Source organism: Chanodichthys erythropterus, chromosome 4, assembly GCF_024489055.1.
Source record: "Chanodichthys erythropterus isolate Z2021 chromosome 4, ASM2448905v1, whole genome shotgun sequence".
NCBI lineage: Eukaryota > Metazoa > Chordata > Actinopteri > Cypriniformes > Xenocyprididae > Chanodichthys > Chanodichthys erythropterus.
Genome location: NC_090224.1, coordinates 15,994,572 through 16,015,763, shown reverse-complemented (window position 1 = coordinate 16,015,763; position 21,192 = coordinate 15,994,572). Strand labels below are relative to the sequence as shown.

The following is a 21,192-nucleotide window of genomic DNA, read 5'->3' as shown; positions in this document are numbered from 1 at the left end:
GTGAAGTTATGCCTCAGGGCTCATTGTTCAAAAACTGATTTACTGTGCAGTTATGAAACCACATTCAAGATCAATTATTTTTTCGAAACAAAATAATATACATAAATTAAAATTATTGTCTGCGAGTCTCTGTGCACTGTTTTAATTAACCTATCCAGCAAGTATGTCACCTAAAATAACATTAATAATGAATAACAATGTATTTGTGCTTTTCCAAATAAATTCTCAGCTGCAGTTTATTTGGGGTGGAGCTTTGAAACACTGTATAAGACAGACAGAGCGAAGGGAGCGACCACCTGTAGTGCTGTATCGTTTGTCCTTTTCCGTGTCACAGAAGAGAACAATTCCCTCCATTCAGATTTCTCCCCAGGCGAGAGAGACGTAACAAAAGATAGACTAGATTGTCATTTCCTGTGTTTGCTGTGCTTCTGTAAACACTCGGCGCTGGCACACAGCTGCGACCCTGATCTATGCCATGATCTCCTGTATACCTCAGGCCTCGCACCGCTCAGATGAACTGCCATTATAATTAGACTTGGCCATGTGATGAGTTTGTTTTCGCAGAACAACAGAGAAAGTCACACAAATGGGAGAAAAAAATACATACAGTATACTTAACAGTGTTCATGTTACTATGCAAGTAATTATGTGATTAATGAGAAATACTAATGAACATCATGTACTTAATATGCAATTAGTTTGTGGAGCAGCTTGGAATTACATATTGCTATTGTAATTAATTTGATTCATTGTCCAATTTGTTTAACATGAACACTGTAATGTGAAGTGCCCTTTATTAACAATAGCTCAAATCCTGCATCATTCATGACAGGGAAATAAGGTCTGCAGTTAATCATAATCAAAGAGAATTGTTTTGTAAACAAAAATGCATATGTAACATATGTAAAATGTCATTAATTGTTTTATTCATCTAAAATATTGTGAAAACCCATTAGAATTTCTTGAGGGAACTGCATGGCATATTCGCTTTTTTGTCAACCTTCAAATTGACGTCGGGGCTGAACAGCTTTATTATACCTTGTGACATCATTTCCTCTAATGTTCTGGGTGAATGGCAAATCTGTTTCTATACAACAAAAGTTTCTAAGCTATGTATGTGTGGATGTATGGATGGATGTATGTATGGATGTATGTATGGATGTATGGATGGATGTATGGATGGATGGATGGATGGATGGATGGATGGATGGATAGATGGATGTATGGATGTATGTATGGATGCATGGATGCATGGATGGATGTATGGATGTATGGATGGATAGATGGATGTATGGATGGATGTATGTATGGATGCATGGATGTATGGATGGATGGATGTATGGATGGATAGATGGATGTATGGATGGATGGATGGATGGATGGTTGGATGGATGGGATTGGATGGATGGATGATTGGATGGATGGATGGATGATTGGATGGATGGGATTGGATGGATGGATGTATGGATGGATGTATGGATGGATGGATGGATGGATGATTGGGATTGGATGGATGGATGGATGGATGATTGGATGGATGGATGATTGGATGGATGGGATGGGATTGGATTGGATAGATGGATGGGATTGGATTGGATGGATGGATGATTGGATGGATGGATGGGATGGGATTGGATTGGATGGATGGATGGATTGGATGGATGGATGATTGGATGGATGGATGGATGGATGGATGGATGGATGGATGGGATGGGATGGGATGGGATTGGATTGGATGGATGGGATGGATGGATGATTGGATGGATGGGATGGGATTGGATGGATTGGATGGAATACAGAGAGGATTCATTTTAATAAGTTTGAGTATGCCAACCATTGACCTTTTGGAAGCATCTTTATTGTTGGCACGCAATTAAAAACGAAAAATAAACCCAGAGTTGTTTATTCTCTTGCAGTTTCAGCCTTGTATGAGTCAGATCCGCCCCCAAGCATGAATGATTTGAATAAAAGGATTTTTTTAAAACCAAGAAATCCCCATTAAAAAAACAACAACTCAATATTATATTAAAAGATTGTTTTATTCACAATTGAAGTGTAACAAATATAGTTTATCAAAAACTTTTGCTGCTCTTTAATATAATTTATTACATGATAAGATCATAAGATTTATATAAATGATGGCTGGCAGTTTGCCAGAATGAAATATGTACAATTAAAAAATAAACAAATTAAAGAAAAAGAAATAAAACCAAACAATTTCCCACAAAATTAATTGCATATATATTAAAAACAAAACAAATCAGACTATGTGCAATGGAATGATTATCAGCAATATTGTACAGTTACATTTCTGAGGTTGTCTCATGAAGAAATAACAAACGACAAGAATTACAAACGAAAAAAGGCATTTTCTATGCAAGATCATCAACACAATATTTAAACGACAAATTTTTAAATCTGAAAAGCACATCTCCTATTCTGCGTATCGCAACCAGATGCGAGGAAACGTCCGTTCCCTACTGTCGCTGCGGATTCTCAGTCACAGCTTGAGGAATCACTTTCACTACAGAGACAGCACAATGCGCTAGTCCGCGCTAAGCCGCGGCAGTGCTAAACATCGTTTAGATTCGCAGTATCATGAATACAGTGAACGCGATGTCTTATCTACAGTGTCACAGTGTTTTATGATGGGCCTTCCTCGAGATGACATTACTTTCATATATCACGGTTCCTAGTACGCTGTTTGCTAGCGCACATATAGCAGAGAATACCATGTCAAGTGTTGCAGTCGCTGGCCTCTAGAGAGGAACCTCTGTGAGGTATTTTTTTTCTCATGTAGATCCAGGAGTATAATACATTGGTTAAAGCACCACACCGTACTAGTTAAGCGGGGTGGTTTCGTTTTTTTTGTTTTGCAAACACTGCCAAAATGTAGACGCTATGTAGACACATCCTGCCACTCAAACCTCAAGGTTAAAGTGTCATTTTCCAAAAAACACACCAATACGATGGGAATTCCATGAACTGGAATGTGGCTATGTAATGTGTAATAGATGTAGTGATATATATGCACACCAATTTCTCTCCTCATTCGTTTCCCGTGTGTGTTGTATCCAGTGCCGTGGACTGCTTTGCATTCATTGGTTTGCATCTTTTTCCATCAAAATTCTTTACTTGTGCTGTCACATTGTCCTACAGTAATATTCCTATTCATTTCTACATGGAGAACCCGAATATACTGATTCAAAACTTTGTGCTTTCATGTTAAATCAAAAGAAAGAAACAGATAAAATGATAAAATCACAACAACTAGGCCAAAGTATGTTCAATTCACATTTGGTGGTACATTCATACACATATTCACTCCCCTTTTTGACTAATGCTGCCCGTGTCCTAATAAAATTTCCCAATGGATTCGAGCAGTTTCATCGCTGTTTCCTACAGAGCCCCTAAAGGGACACTGATAGTTAAAAAAAAAAAAAAAAAAAGAAGGAAAAAAAAGAGAGAGAGAGAGAGAGAGAGAGAGAGAGAGAGAGATTGGAGGAAATTTCAATTTCAACACTTTTGAGTTCTCTCGCAAAACTTTTGCGTTCTCTTACAAAACTTGTGTTTGCTTACAAAACTTTTCGATTCCACCAAGAAATTCTTCGTTCATTTACAAAACTTTCATTATGGAATGGGAGGAAAAACTATAATTCAATGCTTTTGCGGGCAACAGCAAAGATTCTCAGGGAAACGTAATAGTTTTGCGAGAGAACGCCTAAGTTTTGCTGACGAACACAAGAGGCATTGAACTATTATTTTTCATTTAATTTCTTTCCCATTAGGGGCTCCATAGTTTTCCGTCCTTCACAATGAAAAAAAGACAAAGAACCTCACGTCTTGTGGAATAAATTAACACAAAGTACTCTATTTTACATGTCTAGGATAAAAAGTCTCTGCCTCCATTGATTAAGTAAACAACTGAAACACATTTTGTACACATTTTATATAACAAAGTAAGCTCACGAATGTAGAGGAATGAATGATAAACCACTGATTCTTATGTCCATGACAGGGTTAAGAGGGCTGAAGCCAGGTAGGATGAAGCTCTTGGTCAGAGCGAAAATAAATATAGAGCGTTGCTATTAAAACTTGACTAAATTGATCAGTAAGACTAAAAAGGCACTAGTTGACTTGGTTTCACTACCTGTCGAATAAAGCCTCGAAAATACCGAACCAAACGTCATCCCGAAAGAAACAGACAGCAAGAGACGGCGAAGTTTGGTGGATATCTCATATCTTCACTTCTGTAAACGCACATGACGCAAGAAACACAAAAGGACATAGATGCAACTTTGAGTTACCTATGGCTTTATAAAGTGTGTGAGAGGGCAAATACGATGGAAAACGATCTGGTCTTGTCTCCTCACAGAGGAAATATGGTCCTTCTGGGTCTCTGAGGCTCAGAGACATGTCTAGAGTGTCAGGAACAGAAAGAGAGAGAGAGAGAGAGAGGACAGGGGCAGCATGCAGAATCCCGAAAAGAGACGGCAGAGGAGAGAGGGCTGTGGAGAAACACATCAAACTCCAGCAGAAGTCCTGGACGACAGGATCTCTCCAGCGAAAGGGGTTTTGCACCCATAGCTCTTGTCCGCTGTTAAAGAAGGTCCAGGAAGTTACGATTCAGTGGTGCTTTAGGGTGGGATGAAGATTACTTGAGATGGATGGCTAACTCGGGGCTCTGTTTCTTAATGATGGGAAGAGGATGGGCCTCCGTGTTGAACACCCAGTGATCGAAGGGCAAATGGTCGTCGTCTGAGAACAGGAGATACAAATACCTGAAAAACAAAGAAAGAAAATCTCTCAAAGACGTTTCAAGGGCATTTTATGATATAGTTATTCACAGTGAGAAAAACATTTGTCACTAGACTCTTAGTACAGCTAAATGCCATATCCATCCATCCATCCATCCATCCATCCATCCATCCATCCATCCAGTTTTCTTTTTTCAGTATTTTTTTTTAAATTTGTAACAAGATGGAAATTATACAGCTCCAATGTAATGTCATAAATTCATAAATACACACACACACACACACACACACACACACACACACACACACACACTATATATACATACATAGTATATACATATACATATATTATACACATACATATGTACATATATACATATACATACGTATTATATACACACACATATATATACACTGCATGAATCCTTTTTAATTTGTGATAATTTTGCACTGATAAGGGACAACACAAACTACGAAAACATTTTGTTACATAAACAGTTTATAAATAGAACAAACTTAAATTTTTGATTCATCAAAATATCCACCAATAGCAGCAATCAGACCTAAACTGGGTTCTAATTGGTTCGTTGTATTCTAAACTTAATTGTTGAAGCTGTTAAGGTGTGCTGACCCAAAAATCCTTTACAAACCTGGGCCAAGTTTAAACCAGTAACCAGCATCACACCTGGCAAAGGGGCATGTCTGACTTTGACATGATTATATTGCCATTATTATGTAATCAAAATGAAAATTATTATTGCTGGTCTTCAATGATTCAGGTTTGGGTTCAAAGTCTTGTTCCCCTATTTTATCACCAATTACAAGTCTGACAGTGCAGAAAAGTAATGGCACACCTTCTGATCAACAAACTGCTCTCATTTATGTCTATAGTACAAAGGGGAGAATAGTCAAATGGCAAAGTTTAATACTTATGCACAATAGTAATAACACAAACATTGCTAATTATCTCAATAAATATAGCTCTTAAAATCTAAATGATTACTTTGTAAACAAAACATGAACATCCCCCAACCAAGTGCTGATGAATTAAAACAGTCTCTGCCAAGTAAAACACTGCCAAGACAACAGCAACGTAAATAAAGGATGAAGACTACAAACTACAAAAAGTCTGAACATTTTACTTCCTTTGGCTGAGAGTCATAGCTAAAGGACATTGTTTCACAAGTGAAGGCCATAATTCAAAACCTGCAGCCAAGGAGGAAGAAAAAGTTTATTTGGAAAGGCGAATGACACTCGTTAAAAATTACAGTCTATAAACTTTAGCTGGAGACGGTGATGCTGATGCCCGTTTCCTGATGAAGTTGTGACCTTGATAATATGGCTTCTAACCCTCCCTCCCTCTCAGTTCCCTCTCTGAACATGCATTGGCTGGATATTCACTGATGAAAGGCTCTCTTTTCCACTGCCCCTCTGAAAATATAAACTGTTGACCTCAGGCCTCCGGAGTTAAAACTAAATCATGCGTATCCACTAGATGAACCACTCCTGGCGGCTTAAACTGCACCTGGCCTCCTTCTACAGCCAGTATGATCTTCAGACCTTCGGTTTTAATGCTCTGCCAATGGGTAGAGAGAAACTGGAAGGTGAAGGCCAATTATAAATGAGACTAAGCAGCTTTTTTAAATGACAGAGGTGACAACAGTATCACACTGCATCTGCAAGTGAAATGGACCCAACAGCCATCAAGCTAAAATCCTCTTTTAAATTTTATTTTTGGGCCACCATGAAATCAACATGGACAATTCTTGTTTTTTTTTATGGAATATTGCAGTATTTATTGTACTGTAAGTGATTCATCCCTCATAATCTTTAACCAATAACGTCCCCTCGCCCTCTTGTAGCATCATCTTTTCTCTTCTCTGATGACGTGTTTATTGACATATTGACAACCTGTCACTCACATCCAAACATTCAACCAGCCAATCAAGTCCCGTCCTACATTTTTTTTTTCTTGTTCAAGGCGGCATTTCACTCAGATATACATCAAAATAAGGAAGAAAGGACTGTCACAACTTCAGTTTCGTGCCAATTTTAATGATGGAGATAGTTGAGTGAAGGTCTTCTGGTTTTGTAAAATGTAAATTATATTTTCAAATGTAATTATGAAGCAAAATAGGGTTTCGGTAATTTGTTTTGGATCTCACTGAGTTTCATTTTATGAAAAAAAAAAAAAAAACGATTAAAATTACATGATGTGCCGATTAATAAATAAAATTAATCGCATATCAAATTTAGCTTAGAAAGTACCTCAAAAGATAAAGTCATTATTGTTTAAAGCATCAAACAGATTTCAGAAGGTAGCTTAAAAAATAAATATTTTATTTGATTCAACAGAGTTTATTATACATACATTTTTAGACCATGAGCTTGAGTAAATTATGACAATTTTCATTTTTGGATGAACTATACGTTTAATTATTATTATTATTATTATTATTATTATTATTAAATAAGCGGCTGATTATTCAGGAGTGAAGTAAATGGTTCTCTTTATGAATGGTCCACTAAACCACTGTCACCCAATTCGTTTCCAACCAGGGTTTATGCAGGTTTCAGTAAGTCAAATTTAAGACCTTTTTAAGACATTTTAAGACCATAAAGATTGAAATTTAAGACCTACACGACGCATTACCAAAAAATATTCAAATCAAAGAAATTCTGAAAAAAAAAATCACTTTATTTCAATGAATTCAGTCATTGAAAAAGCATTAATTTAATTTACAGATAAAGCAATCACATTAGTAACCTTCCACACACATCAATGTGCCAAATGCCCAAAACCTTAGGCCCAAAATGAAAATAGGCTAAAACAAACTTGCCCTCAAATAGAATAGATTTCATCTCATATTTATTTACATTACAAAACAGCATATTAATAGCCTAATAAAGATTGAACAGGCTACTCCAACCCATGTAACAACCAATGTAGCACACACACACACACACACACATGTTTGTTTTTGTGAATTGTGGGGACTTTCCATAGACTTCAATGCATTTTACACTGAACAAACTGTACATTCTATCCCCCTACCCTGCCCCTACCCCTAAACCTAACCCTCACAGGAAACTGTGCAAACTTTTACTTTTTCACAAAAACTCATTCTATATGATTTATAAACCCATTTACATTGTGGGGACCGCTGGCTGGTCCCCACGATGTAGGTGAACTCAGGTTTATATTACATCATGGGGACATTTGGTCCCCACAATGTAATATAAACAAAAGCACACACACACACACACACACACACACACACACACACACACACACACACACACACACACACACACACCAGATAATCCATTTTAGATAGATAGATACTTACCTCGGGATAATTAGAGTATCTATCTAACATGGATTATCTGATATATGTATGTGTGTATGTGTATGTGTATGTGTGTGTCCCGCACTGTCCCATAAACTGTGAGCCCAGGTACCTCGACTTAACAATTCCATTGTTCCAGAACAATGGTCCTGGTGGTCTGATTTTAGCTTTCATTGAACTTTACGACATACGGCCCGGTAAGAGTACGAATCAATTCCCTCTTTATAAACTCCCCCAATCCGAATCTCGCCATAAGCGATCTTGTTGGGCCCGCAAGAGAACGGCTTCACGATTACTGAATCAGGGAACATCCCTTGAAAGAGATCGCTAATCTCACTGTTGCTATTAAATGAGTGGTGTTTGTTTAGTCACCGTGTGTACGTTAGTATACAAATCACCTCGGCTTTCGATGTGTCAGTCGCTCCAAAAGTACCCCGAAGGTTGTTCGACGGAGGTGTGATGATATTGCGCTGGAGACCGGAGGGACCAGGCATTGAGGAGTACGACGGCAGTGGTGAGGCTAATTGGCCGAGTCCGCTGAAGGGATTTTGCGGCTAGTTTGTGTTTCTCCGCTCTGTCGTGTGACTCCAGCGCCTTTACACCGCTTCACACCCAGACTCTCTAACTGATTTTTTTTTTTTCTTCAAAGTTTGCAGTGAGCCTCGTACCTGGAGCTGGGTACCGCTTGTAACCAACAGCAGAAATCGCTGTGATCTAGCCATGTCTCGTTGAATGTACACTCCCATTTTCCACACGTAGCCGAACTTTAACAAACTTTGAGGAGACGCAGACGTATTTCGCGGGCAGGTATTGCATTTATCACGGGATTTGTAGTTTTATCACCGCGTATACCAACACCAATATACCCCAGAAAGAACTACGACTCGCTACTTTTATGCTACTTTGTAATAACTTTCAGCAGGTAGCGTTTCTGGAAATGGGTAAAAAAAATTTAAGACCTGACTAAATGAAATTTAAGACCTTGGATGAAAATCTGGCCGTTTTTAAGACTTTTTAAGGCCTTAAATTTAAAGTTCAGAATTTTAGACTTTTTAAGACCCCGCGGAAACCCTGTCCAACGTGGATTCAGAAATGAAACGCTGCTGCTGTGTTGCTCAGCTTTTTTTAAACGACTGTGTTGTTCTGCTTTGTCTTAATATTTTTGCTGTCAAAATTGAGCAAAACAGACAATATTGTGTCTAAAATAATATTCACAATATTCACATCAGTATTGCATTTGCACCCATGCACTTCTGGACAGGTGTGATATTGCGCTTGTTACTCATGTGATATAGCTATATCATATGATGTAAATATGAGACAAAAACATTTTTGCCCCCATATATTGAATTTTAGGGACATTCTAGCTGCATTCTATAGGCTCCATCGTGCAGTGAGTTGCATCATATTCGTCATCAGTGAACAGCATGAAATGTCAGATGACCTACATATATATCTGGAGTGGGGCAAGTGCGTTAAACATTTTATTTATAACTTTATTTTATATATATATATATTTTTTTTACCATAATTACTTAATCTAATTAACGCTTTTTATCAACAGCCCTAATCATAATATAGCTATATCGTTTTTTTGTGGTGAATAGGCCTTAAGTCATACAGGTTTGGAAAGACATGAGGGTGAGTAAATGAACAAATTTTCATTTTTTGAGTGAGCTATCCCTTTAGTGGTTCAGCATGTGAATCGAAGCAGATGTAGTGGGTTGAAGTGAGCATGTTAAAGAGCACAGTCATGCCCACAAACACATTGAGAGCATTTCTATGAACAGGAAACTGTGATCCCTCAGCCCGCCAGACAGTCTGGCTCTGAAGAAGATTCATTACTTAATACGCACTTACTGTGCAAAAGAGGCAAATGCAGCCAAAAGCAACAGAATGAGAAACAACCAGAATAAGAGCGAAGAAAAAGCCAAAAGCAGAGGTTTCTGGATGCGCTTACTCTCTCTCAAAGAATTGCTAAGTCTTTTCTGTGTTCAATTGTCTGCGTTGTGCTCCTCCTGGCCAAAGGGCAAGCACTCCTCCAGAGTATTAAAGGCAGGAGAAATGGAGAGCCACTGTCTGCCGTGGCAGGATGAGACTCGAATAGTGATTTCCCCTTAAACCGCAATCAAACAGGAGGAGAACTGGGAAAAGATACCCAAAAAACAGGATACAGAAGAGCACTGCGACCTTGCTAACTCCTCAGCTCTTCATTTCGGGCCCTGACGGAGGAAATGACTTGTTCTTTATTCCTTCCTTTCATTTATCATTGTCTTTAATGATGAATGTTGTGCGATACGGATGCCAGTAAATGAGTTCCAGCTGTCACAGTCTTGTGTCTCAGTCACTTCACCTTGACAGTGACGATTCTCACTCTGACAGAGAAATGGCTCTATTGACTTCATTCTGAGTGAACATCTCTCCTTTAGTCAGTCATTGCAGAAACACAAGTTCTCTTACAGCATGCCCTATCTATAATTCACAGAACATTTGATATGTGTTTTGCACAACAAAGTGGCAAAAGGTTTCTGAAAAATCTAAATCTAATTGGCTGACTGATCTGATTTCAAGGACTCAACCTCAGTGCTCTAATATACAAAGATGCGTTTACTAGCTTATTATGTTTTAAGTATATTAAGATGCACTAACATTATTTTTATGATAATTATGCACTGTTATCCAAATTCTCATCCATTTTATGTTTCCCCCTCATTATTCTGACTAATAGTTCATTAGATTCTCATTAATACATTTTTTTTTTTTTTGCTGGATTACAGTAACAATTAACAGTAATAAATGTATATTATATATATATATATATATATATTTATATATATTTATATTTTTTTTTTTTTTTTTTTTTTTTTTAAATAACAGAAATACTAAATTTTGGGAGAAATGTGCTCACGGTCATGAATATAGTATCACAAAGTAAAAGCTATAAGCATTTAAGCTTTCCCAACCCTGCGGCAGTCAGCTGTGTGTGTGTGTGTGTGTGTGTGCTGTACTCACTTGAGTGTTTCAGCCAGGTAGAAGCTCTGCTGCACGTCATCATGGTTGGGAGTGTTGGCATAGACATCTCTTACTCCGCTGTAACCCCCTTCCACCCTGCAGTACTTCTCCAGAGCCTGAGATACAGAGATATAAATGCACCTGTCAGTATCAATACAATCCTAGCAACTGCATACACTTGATTTTCAGAGACAGGACACCAACGCAAGTCTATATGACAGGGCTGGGTAATTCTGGCCACTTTTCTGCAGAGTTTAGCTCTAACCCTGATCAAACTCACCTGCCTGTAGAACCCTACTTTATAATATTCTGGTCTCTAGATATACCTAAGGACTGCTCCTTCAGTGTAAGTCTATGGCAGATTCAGCCTGCTTTATTGTCAGTCAGGCACAAATAGTAGGTCCAATCACTCAGAAAAGTAATACTGTAGCACAGATCACCTCAAGGAGCCTCATGATTTACAACAGAAAAAACTGTGTGGGACAATTTATGCGGCAAAGTTTAATACTCAGGATTTAGGTGTGTTTGAAAACCAAGTTTTAAAAGAAATGACTTTTACTCAGCAAAGATGCGGTCGCACTGGTTGCACCGCCCTAAGGAAGGCCCTGGTTATGGGGACAAAATGTCCCCACAGAGATGGCAATATCTGAAATCCTTGTCCTTATGGGGAGATTTTTTTGGTCCCCATGAAGGAAACAGCTTACAAATCATACTAAGTGATGTTTTTTGAAAATCTAAAAATGCAAAAAAGTTTTCTGTGATGGGTAGGTTTAGGGTTAGAGGATAGAATATACAGTTTGTACAGTATAAGTATCTATGGAAATTCCCCATAAAACATGAAAACCTAAATATGTGCATGTGTGTTTTTAGTGCTATTTTAAACCCTTTTACCAAATCTGGGACATATGTGAATACATTTTAAAACCATTGAATTCTATCTTTTTTTTTTTTTTTTTTTTTTAAGATATTTGAGATTATAATAATTATATATATATATATAATTATCCACTCATAGTCATATAAAAAAAAATATCTAACAATTATGGAACTTGTGCCTCTAATGGGAAAGCAAATTGTGCCCTATTTGTGAAAAGTGCCATAATAACAATCAAAATTACTGGTGTTGTGGCGTTGTAAAGATTGCGAAAAAGAAAGTTTTAAGATAATGAAGATTTGACAAAGTCGTTTCTGAAGGATAGAATCCAGCCTTTGATTCAGTTAGTGTTGAGGCAGCACATTTTACTGAGAGAGGAATAGATGACAGAGGGAAAGCGAGGGAGGAAGAGATGTGATGTATCGCCTAAAGGGACAGACACATCACAATGGCAATCTGAAGTCATTATGATACAATTACAAGGCTGTGAGATCCAGGCGGTCTCCATTGTCTCTAATCCTGCTATGCTGAAGTGTATGGAGCGTCTGAGGGCAGGGATAAAGCCTCACTGTGACTCACAGTCTGGCCTACATCCCCAGCCTACTGCAGCGACATGTTTACCAGTCACACACACTGACATTACATAATAAGCGATGCGTCAAATCCACACGTCAGAGTTCTCACCTGTACCGCCTCCCAGCCCCATTGCCTATACTTGGGGTCGTGGGTGAACCTCCACATGTACATGTACGTTTCGATGACCTCCGGCCTTAGGATGAAGTACTTCTCATTTTGTCGAGTGGCGATGGCCTCCACGCCGCCGTCGAAACGGAACGCCTCGGGACCCAGCTTCATACCTGAAACACACATGCCGACAAATTCATCGCTCAAACGTCCATGTTGACAAGGGATTATGGGATTACATTGTTCCTGAGATGAAGAGAAACACTATCTGGATGTGGATTAGGGGCTGTGGCCTAATCTGGACCTTTGATAATCTGCGTCAGATAAAAATACCTACGCATTAAGAACACGTCGGTGATGACTTTGTATGTGTGTGTGTTTATCAAGTGCCAGAGGGATTTGTGTGTGTGTGTTCAGGGTTAACTGGCACTGAGCAGAATCAGCAAAAGAAAATACTTGACTAGTAAATTAACAAATCTCTTGCTAATGCAAAGATGTGGAAAAATATATCACATACTCTGTATGTAAGGTATGTTAGACAAACCTACAGAAAATAAAAATGCATTTTTTTTATTTTTTCAGAAAATACTGAGTATAAAATTATCATTTACATATTTAATTCAAATACATTGTTTTGTTTTTACATTACAATTTTCCACAAAAACTCACTACTGTAATGTTTAAATAAGTACAATAATTACCATATTCTCTTTGTAATTCTTATTATTCTCAGTGTCATTCTAATTACTGTTAAAGTTATTTATATAAAAAATAAAATAAAAGTTAAAATCAGTAAATAATTTTACAATATAAATTACATCATCAACAACAAAAAATATATTCTTTTTTTGTAATGAGAATTGGTAGGCAAGGGGTCAAAAAAAGTAAAAGAAAATAAAAATAGTAGAAAATCTGCATAATTTTCTTTACACAAAACTTTAATTTCTTATTTCAATGTCTGCACTTGCACTGCATTTTACTATCTATAACTAGAAAATGTGTGTATTATCATGCATAATTATTATTCTGTTTGCTGGAAATGTTTTACATTTGTTGTTCTTCCACTCACTTGTTCGTGTGTAAGACTCGTGACACGTGCGGGCGATCTCAGCTGCGAGTTCCATCTGGTGACCCGTCTTTTCATCGGGAGCTCCGTCTGCCCCTAAAGCGATCATACCACCGGCGAAGCAGGTCAGGTGACCCATCTTATGCTCCAGGAGTCCGCCTTTCCATTCTGCGATATACGTCAACCCTCCGCTTGACTTTCGGATCAAATTCTTTTCAATCGCCTACAAACAGAACAGAAAATGAAGACTGGAGATCACTTTAGGTTGTTTTTAATGTCATTTTTTTCACTCTGTGTTATTTATTCTGTGTGGGTTTAAAGGAACTTTGTCCTTGTTTGCACTTGTTTTGTTTACCTAATACAAAAGGGTACATTCAAGGCTTCAGAGTGATTTCATTCTCTCAAAAGCATCATATGAACAGTTCAAGGCCCAGAGTATGGAGATATCAGGGTCACAGCTGTGTGCCAGTGTTGTGTATTTACAGAAGCATCACATACATGGGAAATGAGATTCTTATCTGTCTGGAAAAGGGCCTCGGTGCATTTGAATGGAAAACCGGAGACATTCATCACCATGGTACCAAAGGCACGCAAGGAAATAAGTAAAGCGTCTGACTCTCTCTTTTTCTTGCATCACTCCCTTTGTAATCTTATTTCATCATTTCATCTTGGAGAAACTGAAAGAAGTAACAGTACTAGCTTAAAGGGATAGTTCACCCAAAAATGAAAATTTGATGTTTATCTGCTTACCCCCAATGCATCCCAGATGTTTTCTTCAGTCGAACGCAAATTATGATTTTTACCTGCAACCGTTGCCGTCTGTCAGTCAAATAATAGCAGTAGATGGGAACTTCAACTATAACAGTAAATAAACTTGCTTAGACAAATCAAAATTAAAACCTGCGGCTCGTGATGACACATTAATGTCCTAAGACACGAAACGATCGGTTTGTGCGAGAAACCGAACATTATTTATATAATTTTTACCTCTAATACACCACTATGTCCAACTTCGTTCAGCTTCCTGTTAGTGAGGTCAAATACGCGTTCTGAAGACGGAAGTGATGTCTCGCCCATATACTTCAATGAGCGCAAGACATCACTTCCGTTGTCAGAGCGCGATCAGACCTCACTAGCCGGAAGCTGAACGAAGTTGGACATAGTGGTGTATTAGAGGTAAAAAATTATATAAATACTGTTCGGTTTCTCGGACAAACCGACCGTTTCGTGTCTTAGGACATCAATGTGTCATCACGAGCCGCAGGGTTTCATTTCAATTTGTCTATGGAAGTTTTTTTGACTCTTTAAGTTCCCAATCACTGCTATTATTTGACTAACAGACGGCAGCGGTTGCAGTTAAAAATCATAATTTGCGTTCGACTGAAGAAAAAAAGTCATCTACATCTTGGATGCCCTGGGGGTAAGCAGATAAACATCAAATTTTCATTTTTGGGTGAACTATCCCTTTAACATTTTTTTTGTATGTTGAATAATGTATTGTAGCTTTGTAATGTATTTTTGTCAACAAGTAGCAGGGTAGATGCCACATTGATGTTTTTTGTCTAATTGAATTAAAGAGTAAGATGAGTAATTAATCAAACATAGAATGAAAAATGTTCTATTTTGGATCTTGTATCACCCTAAAGCAGGGGTTCTCAAACTTTTTGAGACCAGGGACCCCTTAGAATAGAGAAAATTTTCCAAGGACCCCATCATAATTATAACAGTGATTAAGCATATGCTTGCTACAGTTTGCACTCTTGTAATCAAAAAGCATCTAATTAATTGAAATATACAATTTATTAATAATAAAAGTTTAACAACAACAACAAAAAAATATGAAATATGAAATCAGTTTTATTTTTTCTCATTCCCCCCCCCAATTTAATTTGAATTAAATTTTAATAATTATGAAGCATGTCTAATCAATTGAATTCATAAAAGTTTAACAACTTTATTTTGTTTGCAATAATAGGATCCTATGAAATGTTTATTTTTTGTTTAATACAAATTTATTATCAAAAATGGTGGTAATTAAATGAAGGCATGAAACATTAACAATTACTCTTTTAAATATAATAAAAAAAAAATTACATTTATTTTTTGGCAAAAAAAAAAGAAGAAAAAAAAAAGAAGTGCTGCACAACAGAGGTTTACTGTTAAAATTACAACATGGAAGAAAAATTGTGTGATTATTACTTAACATTCACAGGTTGGGAAACGCGCCGGCACGTTTTGGTAGATTTTCTTCACAAAGCAGCAAAATCAACTTAAAATACTTTTTGTCATATAGATAGAAGTAATACATCAATTAAAACTATAGAATGTCTTTTATTTGTGTACACTCACAGTAAATACTAAATGTTGTGCTTTTTGCAAAATAAAGAAAACTAACATGATGCGCGACCTGTCATCTCTCTCGGAATGAAGTCCAATCTGACACTCCCTCAGAAAATGAACTGTAACTTAGTGAATACTTATCACACAAAAATGAGACATATGTCTAAAGAAACGTTGAAATGTGAGGTTTTAAATCATGCAAGTTAAATCGAAAACTAATATTCTCTGTTTATGTAATCTGTTTGAAAAGAGAGCGATGTCAGTCTTTCACGACTCAGCTCATTATCCACTAATGCGGTGACACCCACGGAGCACGTGCAGCTTTCAAACGCAAATTCTGAGGCGATTAGTGCAACAGGGAGTGAACGCCTGCATCAGCTCGGAAAAACGCATCAAGCTTAGTCAGTTTCATTGTTCTGAGATGCGGTGAGGAATAATTCTAAAAGGATTTACCTCAGAGGAAGAGCATGAATGGATTCAATTCCACTTCGAGGATCAACTTGATCAAGAAGAAAGGTTCGTATTTTATCCCTAAATTCTTTATTCTAATCGCAATCCTGAATCCTGTACGTTCTGTGTCTCTGTGTGAATGATTATTGGCTTTTTTTCCCCAAAAAATATTGCTATACTGAGATGAGTGAAATGCAGGCTTGGTGAGCATGAGACTTCTTTCAAAAACATTAAAAATAGTAATGTGTCAAATCTTTTGACCGGTACTGTAAATAAAAATATCATAGGCCTATCCACCTGTTTCCGCGGGGCGCTACTGTAAAAGAGAACGTGGGTACAACTTCCGGTAAGGCGGCGGAAGTAGCATACCAATGGTATTTTGTGTGCTAATTAGCGAAGAGGCTAAGTGACTTTGGATCATTGTTTACTTTGTAAAGTTGCAAATCTTTATGAGAAATGTCATTACGGTGCTCAGGGACAACATCTCAGTTTACTACATTATTAGTTAATAATGTCACAATACAATAAACAGTTTTCGTGCCTTTATTTGCTCTTTACACTGACCTTCCACAAAAGTGCTGCTGCATGACTAGAGCATCCTGACCCTGCAATACATGAACAACCCGCTGTCTGTTCTTCACCTGTCACTGATGCACCAAAGCCTTATGATGTTATTGACTCCTAACGTGTCGTGCGTGCCAGAGCCAGTTGCGTTTCCACTGTCATATATGCGATGCTGAAGGCTACTTATGTCAATCATTACGATAATAAATACAAACGTTTATGGAAAATATCAGAGACTGCTTGAAGAACGAAGACAATTCTTATATGATTATAACAGTGTATTTATTTGGTTTAATGTTTTATCTCTCTCTTCCCTGTGCCTGTTGATTCCTGACAACTGCATATCTTTCACAGATTCACACACTCCGGTTAACTCGTATAACTTATAACTCCTGTTTGTCTTATCATGAGCTCCCTCTGTTGCTCTGGCTGAAAGGATCAGGATAGATAGACAGAGAGATCGCGCAAACGTCCTCAGTTTGCAATCATAGCATAATTTAGAGGAAAATCAATAGAAAGGCTCAGAAAAGTGACGTAAACATAGGTTATGTTATCAATATATTTCTAAATGTGTAAGCCTTTGGATTTAAAAGCCTTAGTGGAGTTGTTTTTTGCATTCTTGTGATCGCAAATAAATGGAAGCAGGCGCAATAGGTCTGTGTTTTCTTTTTATGTCAATATAAACATCAGTTAGATTTAGCATGATTGATGTGCACTCCTGACATAAATTAATACATTACTATTACGTGCATCAATGACATCATCAAAATCATGTTTTCTGTTAAGATAGGACATATTTCAATAGCTGATATGATCCTGATATCAGCATGCTCACAGAGGGTTTTTTCTTTTATCTCACAAATTTGAGAATCATAACCAGATATTGGCCCACATTGGACTACATGCATATGATACTGAGATCACTGACTGAAAGCAGTCATCACCGACATGTTCTTTTTCTTCTTATATTTTTTTTTTAAATGTTCTTATACATCTTTGAACAAGATTTATTTCCAGGTACAACTATGTATGTTTATATAGTTAACTATATTTTAAAGGTGCTCTAAGTGATGTCACGTGTTTTTAGGCCAAAACATTTTTGTCACATACAGCAAACATCTCCTCACTATCCGCTAGCTGCCTGTCCCCTGAACACACTGTAAAAAAAATGTGGACTCTGTAGTCACCATAAGCTCCAAAAACAGCAACAAAATCTACCTGGTGCAGCCTTGACCACGAAACATAATAAACATGCTCCAGCCAATAACCGACAAGAATGATTTTAAATGCGCGTTCATGACTGTTTCAGCAAGCAGGATAATTTCCACATCATTTTGAAGCAAAAACTCTAGACTAAAATATACCGTTCCCAAAAGTCTTGTGAAAAATATTTAGTGTGTATTTTGAGGGCTTATTTCATTGCCTTACTTTTTTAATTTTATTTATTTTTTCAAAAACCACACTGTTAAATAATTTCTTATTTCTTGGGCTTCACGTTTTGACTTTGTGTCTTGGGCTTTTTCCATTGTGCACATCATGTACCTATCTAGACAAAACAAGAAGTAGTATACCTTGGACACACTGACACTCTCACACGCAACCAGAAGTTGAAGACACACACACACTTACGCACATACATTTCTTACTTGTTATTATATTTATTGAAATGCCATACATGGTAAGGTTTGATTCTTAAGTCGTATGATTAGATGCTCCAGCTATCCAGGAGATTGTCATTTCACCTGTGTCTATAAATATGACCCTTCTTCTTGAATAAATCTGAGAATGCTTTGTACCACACTTGATCTGTGTCTGCTTGGTCATTCTCCTGAGATCTCGCGCTGCTGCTGCCACACATCACAGGGGTTGAGGCGACTGTTTCTAAACTGATGACTGACACTACAAATATTCTACCTAATTTTAAATCTAACACATGCATATACGTAATTCTCTCAAAAATACAAACAAGTACATACTTGTTGCTCACATATTATTGTAGCCTAGTTTCTGCTGAATACAGTGTAATGAGACTTTTGTCATTAATGTGTTTATAAAACAACTGAAAAAAGCACAAATGTCAGGGCTACACCAGGACCCCAAATCAGCCTCAGACTCCAGAGGGTTAAAAATAAACTTTAATAATTGTATTATTATTATTATTATTATTATTATTATTATAGCTGTGAGATGTACATTCTACTGTACAATAGTAATATATTTATAATTTCTTCAAGTTAAACCACACTTTTATTTTGACGGGTTGTCGTGAAGACCATTGAGTTTCTGTGTGCAGATATGACGATAGTTTTATCAAATTAAATGGTGAAATGCTGGTTAAGTGACTCAGAGCAGGTGTGGAGATTAAGCTCATGTGTTCATGTCCTCATATAGTGAGATGGAAGATGCTAAAACACCACAAGCATCGCGTGTACTTAAGTGTGTATAGATGAAATTCACATAGAGACTCGCAGAACATGTAGACTTCATATTTAAATAGCAGTCTTTTTGAAGTGACAATGAAGTGAAGGCCAAGTATGGTAATCCATACTCGGAATATGTCCTCTGCATTAGTTAAAGAGCAGTGAGTAGTGAACACTTTTGATGTTCACTCAACTACTTTTGATTTAATCATCCAAATCATCCAACGATTTGAATGCACTGACACTATTGGATGAGAACTGAACTGAGCTGGGCGATGACAAAACTGTTTTCTGCAGAACTGCTTTATAAGACGAAATTAAGTTAATAATTGATGATCTTTACAAACGAACTGAATCAACATTGAACTGTCTTCAGCTGAACGATGACACTATTTAGCTAGCTGTAAAGTAGCTCCTCCAACACTATTTTGGCACAAAAAAAGAAGACTTTAGCATTTGGCATTGCTCTAACAACAGGAACTCAATCTAATGCAATACGTCAACAGTCATTGCTGTAATGTGCTTATTTTTCCCAATGGTGCAAATAATTAAATGCTACAGCTGAGAGGTGTGGATGAAAGTAGATGATTGAGCGGCCTATCCATGGTTAGTGAGATAAATTAGGTGAAATCAGGCTGTATAGAGAGAGTTAAAGGCCTGATAAAGAGATTTCTGTAACGGTAATGAATGTCTGGGTAAAATGGTGGACCGAACGGCTATGCTATAAGCCCTCTCTGAAGGTGACCGACATAATGCACTTTTCTTTTCTTGGATGATTGGCCTGGAGTCCAAAGAGTGTGTGTGTTCAAGTCACTCCAGGGAGTCACCCAGACAGACGGCCAGAGGGACAACATTATCTTAGGCAGGTTGAGATGGTCCTCTCTAATGAAAGCGAGGATTGAGTTTGCCGTCTGTAACAATCAGTCTGCACCAGCTTTCCATAGCTCTCTATAGCAGAACGCTGGTGGCAGCTTACACACACACACACACACACACACACACACACACACACACACACACACACACACACACACACACACACACACACACACACACACACACACACACACACACACACACACACACACACACACACACACACACACACACGTTACATTTCAACAGATCGAAACTATTAAGAGGAATTCTAACTGAATGTAGATTCTTTCAGTATTCACTGGAAAAACTGGACATGGAAACTTGAGGAGAAACATACAATAATACAGAACTAATAAATTTAAGATGTTAAATTGAATTTGTGAATGACAAACGAGCTGTAAGATTATAAATCCAGTTTAGTTTTAGGTTTTATTTTTAGTGTTATTGAAGTATATTTGGATCAATCTATCGAAAACAAAAAACAGACATAAGAACTGAATTGAGCTATAGCGAACATGATGGAGAATTGCAATTTAAAGGGTTAGTTCACCCAAAAATGTAAATAATGTAATTTATTACTTACCCTCATGCCGTTCTACACCCGTAAGACCTTCGTTAATCTTCGGAACACAAATTAAGATATTTTTGTTGAAATCCGATGGCTCAGTGAGGCCTGCATTCACAGCAATGATATTTCCTCTCTCAAGATCCATTAATGTACTAAAAACATATTTAAATCGTTCATGTGAGTACCGCGGTTCAATATTAATATTATAAAGCAATGAGAATGTTTTTG

The 21,192-nt window shown here is 37.3% G+C and overlaps 1 protein-coding gene across 1 annotated transcript in view; it reads right to left on the bottom strand.

Annotated features, from left to right (window-relative positions):
* Positions 1-2,024: 2,024 nt before the first annotated feature.
* man1a1 (mannosidase, alpha, class 1A, member 1) overlaps positions 2,025-21,192 on the bottom strand; it is a 132,837-nt gene continuing 113,669 nt past the window's right edge. Inside the window, exons 9-12 of the mRNA XM_067384301.1 lie at positions 13,747-13,966; positions 12,678-12,850; positions 11,120-11,235; positions 2,025-4,781 (exon numbers count right to left, since the gene is read on the bottom strand). Coding sequence (XP_067240402.1) covers positions 4,655-4,781; positions 11,120-11,235; positions 12,678-12,850; positions 13,747-13,966 — 636 coding nt within the window. The 3' untranslated portion in view covers positions 2,025-4,654. The remainder of the gene's footprint in view (positions 4,782-11,119; positions 11,236-12,677; positions 12,851-13,746; positions 13,967-21,192) is intronic.